This window comes from Plasmopara halstedii (genome assembly GCF_900000015.1).
Source record: "Plasmopara halstedii genome assembly, contig: Scaffold_3060, whole genome shotgun sequence".
Taxonomy (NCBI): Eukaryota; Oomycota; class Peronosporomycetes; order Peronosporales; family Peronosporaceae; genus Plasmopara; species Plasmopara halstedii.
Window position 1 is genome coordinate 528883 of NW_020189964.1, and position 5960 is coordinate 534842.

At 45.2% G+C, this 5960-nt stretch overlaps 3 protein-coding genes across 3 annotated transcripts; 1 reads left to right on the top strand and 2 right to left on the bottom strand.

Annotated features, from left to right (window-relative positions):
- Nucleotides 1-341: 341 nt before the first annotated feature.
- On the top strand, nt 342-3239 carry PHALS_06614 (hypothetical protein F442_03916; the record flags this gene model as incomplete). Its single annotated transcript, XM_024719933.1, has 4 exons — nt 342-408; nt 474-871; nt 935-1963; nt 2028-3239. The coding sequence occupies 4 exons, from the start codon at nt 342-344 to the stop codon at nt 3237-3239; spliced, it is 2706 nt and encodes a 901-aa protein (XP_024585183.1).
- Nucleotides 3240-3314: 75 nt separating this feature from the next.
- On the bottom strand, nt 3315-3967 carry PHALS_06615 (hypothetical protein PHYSODRAFT_505338; the record flags this gene model as incomplete). The annotated part of the gene is made up of 3 exons (XM_024719935.1): nt 3315-3415; nt 3484-3747; nt 3811-3967. The coding sequence occupies 3 exons, from the start codon at nt 3965-3967 to the stop codon at nt 3315-3317; spliced, it is 522 nt and encodes a 173-aa protein (XP_024585184.1).
- A 570-nt stretch (nt 3968-4537) lies between these two features.
- PHALS_06616 (uncharacterized protein) lies at nt 4538-5716 on the bottom strand (the record flags this gene model as incomplete). The annotated part of the gene is made up of 1 exon (XM_024719936.1): nt 4538-5716. The coding sequence occupies one exon, from the start codon at nt 5714-5716 to the stop codon at nt 4538-4540; it is 1179 nt and encodes a 392-aa protein (XP_024585185.1).
- Nucleotides 5717-5960: the final 244 nt, after the last annotated feature.

Sequence of the window (5960 nt, forward strand, 5' to 3'; positions counted from 1 at the left end):
TGCCCAATTGAAGGTCTTGTATTGAAGAAAGACGTCCGTCGCGGAGACAACATGGTGGCCAACGCTGCTGTCCTGGCCTTTATTTGCGATTACAGCATCTTCATATTAAATTAAATGTAGTCAAGCGATGATCCAAACATGGTGTTTCTGGTTTCTGATTGCTCGCAATACTGATAAAGCAATAATAATTTTAGACGTTTCTTCTCGAGTACAGGTTGGCCCTATTTGCTTACTAAAGAGATTCGATTGGTACGTCGTAGTACTGATAGTTGCGGTATATACCGGTAGATAGATGTCTCATCCTCTTACTAGGCTCCCACACTTTCATCATACAAGAATTCATGAGTGCTCCAATCGACGATCTGCTATATGGTGGCGATGACTCTGGAGATGACGAAGACATGAGTTGTACGCTATATCTCACTTTTACTCGATACTTCCCCCTATAACTCTCTCGATGTTTCTAAATGCAGCCTCCATGCGCTCGTTTACAGGAGTCCCACTCTCCGCGGCTGTAACGCCCCCAGGAGGTTTATTGACACCTGTGCCTAAACCGATGACACCTCCTGCTACTCCAACACCCATACGTCCACATCCACAGCCACTAGCATCTATTCCCCCTGTATCTGCTGCTGCTGCCAAGCAGTCACCAGGTTCAGGGCAACAAATGTTTCAACAAATGTTTGCACTATTAAAGCAGATGCTGCCTGTGGAGCAATACGCAACACTGCACTCGGAAATGCGAAAGGGAAATGGAAATGATATAAAGTCTATCGTGGATATTATCAAGCGCATTGCAGGTGACACCATTTTCTCGAGCGTTATTCAAAAGATGGACCTCACACGAACCATTCCAACCACTAATACACCTGTAAGGCAGCTTATAAGATGTATTGGTATGACCTTTAACTCGATCACACTATTCTAACTATAGGGAACACAGAACACTGTAAAACCAGAACCTGGAGCGACTGCATCATCTGGAGCCGGTGGCAGACCACTAGCAGCCAGAACAGGCGCGACTACCGCAACGGCCAATGCGCCAAAGGTAACGGCTATTGCACCCAATAATCGGCCACTTGTAGCTTCTCTACCGACCTTAGCAGCTGCACCGGTTGCAATGCCAGCATCAATTGCAGCACAAATTGCGCGACCGACGTCAATTCAGTCTGCTGGAATGCTCTCGACACCGTCAGTACCTAGTATTAAAAGTGAACCAACAAATCTTGCTACAACGATATTATCGACTTCTGCTCCGGCTACCGCACAATCAAGGAATGAAGCACTAGAGAAAATATTGTTTGCCAAAAGATTATTGGCTCATGCTGCAACGTGTTCGCTTGGACCCGGGGTATGTCAAGTGAAAAAGTGTGACGATGTTCGTCGTGTATTCAAGCACAGCGTCTCATGCGGTGGAACGAATGGATGTTCGCATTGTGAGCAGTTAAAAGGCTTGGTCAAATACCATGCGAAAGAGTGCGCTGTGGGTATGACTGACCACTGTTCAATCCCGTTTTGTGATGGTTTGCGGCGTACGTACGCTGTGTCACAAGCCACATTAGCGGCACAATCTGGTGGTCTCCGACGTGGTACTGATAGTGATGATGATGACAATACGCCACTGTCCTCTGCAGTGAACAAAGCCAAAAAATTAGCGAAAACGAAATCACCAAAGAATGCAGCTAGTCGAAGTCCAAGCGCTCAACCGCTTAAACGAAAACCCAGCACGTCATCGCCGGGACCGTCGGCCCCGATGCTCTCACCAAACTTTGCCCCTCCGATGACATTGACGCCAGCAAAGCCCCAGCAAAAGAATGTGACGGCTAATATGACACAAGAGTATGGACGACTATTGCAGTTAATTCTTCATGTAGAAAAATGTACGAGCATTTCGTGCCCCATTGGAGAAGAGTGCCTGGAGGCCAAGACGATCCTAAAGCAAATGAGTACTCCTAACCCACCGGTAAGTACCGCGTGGTCAATAAAAGTTGATATTCGTTTTAATGTCGTACATTTGATAATTCTAGGCTCGCGCCAAAACGTACAAGCAAATTTACGGACACTACAAGACATGCGTGGCAAAAAATAACACAGCGAATTGTCCTATGTGTAAAATCGGTTTGTTGCCAATTTCAGCTACAACTATGAGTGCGAGTCCTACGCTATCCCCACATTTACAAGCAGTGAAACCGTTTGTTTCTACCGCTAATACTGCTACTCCCGTGATGGCGTCTTCACCGTCAGGAGCTTTGAAGCGTAATAGTGGAACGGCATCACCATCGCCACGATCTCCGTCAAAAAAGCCACGTTTAACACCCGTGAATCGAGGCAAAGCGACTGCTGCAGAAGTAGCGGCTGTGAGTGCAGCTGCGTCAGAATTAGTCAGTCAAGAACTCGCTCAAGCGAGCGTCAATGACATACGAAATGAGGCAGACGTTTTAACACACACGAATATTGAGCTGGGAACTGAACGGAGGATTATGATGGAAGGTGTACGACGAGAGCGAATGGCGGAGCAGTTGTCTTGCCAAAAAGAAGAATGGGTGGAGAAAGATCTATTTTATTCCGAGAAATTGCGCTCGCAAATGCACAAAATTGCTCGTCGAACAGGTGTTGAGCTAGGAGGTCAGAGTACTGACGTGATGGCTTATGCGCTCCATGTTTATTTGAAACAAGTGATAGAAGAAATGGTAGAGATTGCAAAGCAGCGCGGGGACACACAAGCACAAGCATTGGATGCAATCCAAAAAGCTCAAAGAATGGGAATGATCCCAGGACGACCAGGAAATCATATGGAATTAACTGCAACGGATCTCTTGCGCGTCAGCTGCGAAGATGCATTTACGAAAGTGCGACAAGACGATCTAGTTCTGCGAGCGCAGCTGTTAGAAGATGCTAAGCGCGAGGAACAGATTGAGAAAGAACGTGCAAAGAAGCGCAAGAAAGTAGATCGAAGCAAATTGATTCAGGATGAACGGGATGAGGCCGAGATGGATATTGAAGAGTTGGCAGTAAAAGATCTGAAGGAGCGTTTATTGCAGCAAGATAAGAGCGGATTGGTTAGAGTAGATGGACGCGTGAACGAAAGCATTGCGTCCAGGTATTTACAACGTCAGGTTGACAATCAAGTGACAATAGAAGATGCGAACTATTGGCTACTGAGTCAGAAGCCTTACATTCGTCCAAAGCTCTTTGTGCGTGCTGAAGCTGCGCGAATCGTGACCAAGTCGCTACGATGAGGTATCGGCTAGAACCACAACGATACCTATACAAACGTGTGCAGTGTTCGGCGAATCAATTTAACTCGTGCGATCTCATTCAAAAGACGAATGAATTCGCACGTTGCCCTTTGACGCAGCTTCAGGGATGTTGGTTGTCTGAAACGCGTACGAATCGGACGCAAGCGTTGATGCACCTAGAAAAGTTTGAACAGAGATTAATACACATTATCAGTCATTGCTGGCTATGACTTTTGCAATGTACCTAATATTTTTGAAGAGTCTGCAACGTAGATATCTTGACCTTTATTGCGCAACTCAACAAAGTGTACGCGTTGCTTAACGCCCTTTGACTTGAGTCGTGGAGACGATGGCTGCAACTTACCAGACGGCGTTCTGGTCATGTCCACGCCTTTGTATAAACCTTCTCCAGTCTCGATCGCGATATGGTAGGCGTGCCATGGACATTTAATGGTAGTCTTACCACCTAGTTCCTCAATGTCTCCATTCACAAGAGGTCCACCGTGATCTTGAATATACCATCACAAGTTAGAGGCTATTATTACAAGAATGCGCTTCTCCTTTGACTTACGATAACAGGCTTGGTCCATACAGAAAACCTCTCCTTGAATATTCAGCAACATAACGCTGCGTTGCGATGCCGGCAACGCAAAGCATTTCTTCGACCCAGACGGTAGCTCCGACAACTTACACACGTAATCATATACAAGTCCAGTAGTTGCTGACATGTGAATGTTTAAACAGAAGCTATTGCAATATTTACAGTAAGATAGAGCAAAATTGAGCAATGCAGGGAATAATGAAAATATAGTGGAAAGAGGAGCGGTAGGTGAGATGTCGTTGATCAGTTTGGAGCTATGTCAGTCGAATGACTAGAATTGTTGTACCTGGTTATAAAACTTAAATCTTTAGCGCGTTGCTTGTCGAGCTGGGGTCAATTTTATCAAATGAACCGTTCTCATTTGTCCGGCTGATGAGAATTGCGCAGCTACGATGTCGTGAGTTATTATCATTCCGACATCACCTACTTTGTCACAATCGTAGTAGCGATAAAATCTGTATGTGCCCTGGCAACTCGTTCGAGTATTTTTCTTCACCTTTAGCATCTTCATTGCAAAATTGATCAAAGATGCTGAGACCGAGGCGCATTGATCAATTCCTTTTCAAATTTGAAAACAAATAAAAGGTCTTCATGTTTATCATCTATGCAGAATTTCCTCTAAAAGCTCACTCTAATTCTGAGCCGCGTACTACTCATGTGAGGACATGATAAATCGAATCCTCACTTTGTGCAATCATTAATCTAGATGTTCGTCATTTTCGTAACTAGCAGTGGGCGTCCACATTGTCTCAGTAGTGTACTCACCCATGAGCTGAGAGCAGTTTGACATCTTGACGGGGGTCGTAATAAGCATTTTTCTAAACATGGCCGCCTCGGTTTCTACCGTATTTACCTCAAACTCGTGGTCTTTTAAAAAACAACATACAAAGTCGTGGAATCGATTGTAGGCAGCTATGCGTTCTTGCGAGGTCATCAACGCCGAGCGCTTAGTCGATCCAAAGATCAATTTACGAACATACAAACTCGAGCTCAAACACAAGTCGCGAGTCGAGAATTGAGGACGATATTCTTCTGGAATCTGACATGTCTTCAGAGGCTTTACTGCAACAATCGTCACAGTCGTGACATTGGTACTGACGGAACTGTTGTGGAGGTCGCCGGAAGTCTCAAATATTTTTGTAATGAGTGGAGTAACGATTAAAATAGGGTCATCAATCATATGGATAAACACGAGCACGGATAACAGCGCGTGGGATGCTGCTTCGCTCAGTTGTCCCGCAATCGCTTCCACACCACGCATGAGTCCTGCGATCATAGCGGTACCAGTACCGACCAAAAGAATGGACTCGGCTGTGAAGTCGGCCATGTGATGCTCGACATGCAAAAGGAATCCTCCCGCTATATTCTCCGCTGTATTTTTCGGGTCTTGTTTTAATAAACCCCATAAATTCTTGAAATTCTTGCCGAAATCACGACCAAAGTCAACAATTTGCTGAAGACCAACACTCGGATGACGAATCGTATTGAGAAGCCACTCAATAACATCAGCAATCATGTGGGCAAGTGCAATAACCGTATCCAGCGAGTAGTTGAAAACGCTCTTGACCATTCGTTGGAGGCGCTCAACCAGTGGCAGATTCAGAAATGTCTGATGTATTTGCTCGAGCTCGAGATTAAAGTAGTCCCACAAAGTATTATTCGGGTGGCTTAACAAATAAGCCGACATGGCTGCATCCGCGGCATTGGCCTTGAGCTCTTTGTCTGACAAATGCTCTCTCTCTTTGGCAAACTCGACAAATACGGGACAGATATTGTACAACTCACTTGTGCTTACTGCTTTCGTCACGTCTTTTATGTCGCTATTGTGTGCTGCACAGACGCTGACAAAAAGGAGCAGAAGAGAAGCTGCCGTCATGAGAACGATATTGCAGAAAGTATAATGAATGGAACGCCACGATTGTGGTGGACGGCTACAAAACAGAGGCATTGGATCTGATCGCCGAAACAAGAATCTGACTGTAAAGAGGGATGACCTTTCATGGAATTGCATATTGGTAAACCTTAGAAATGACTTTTGACAATCTGTAATCCTTGATGTTACTGCGGTTGAGGTGAAATGAGTGCAGTAAACGATTTCTAAAAAGCTCTAAAGAAGCGCT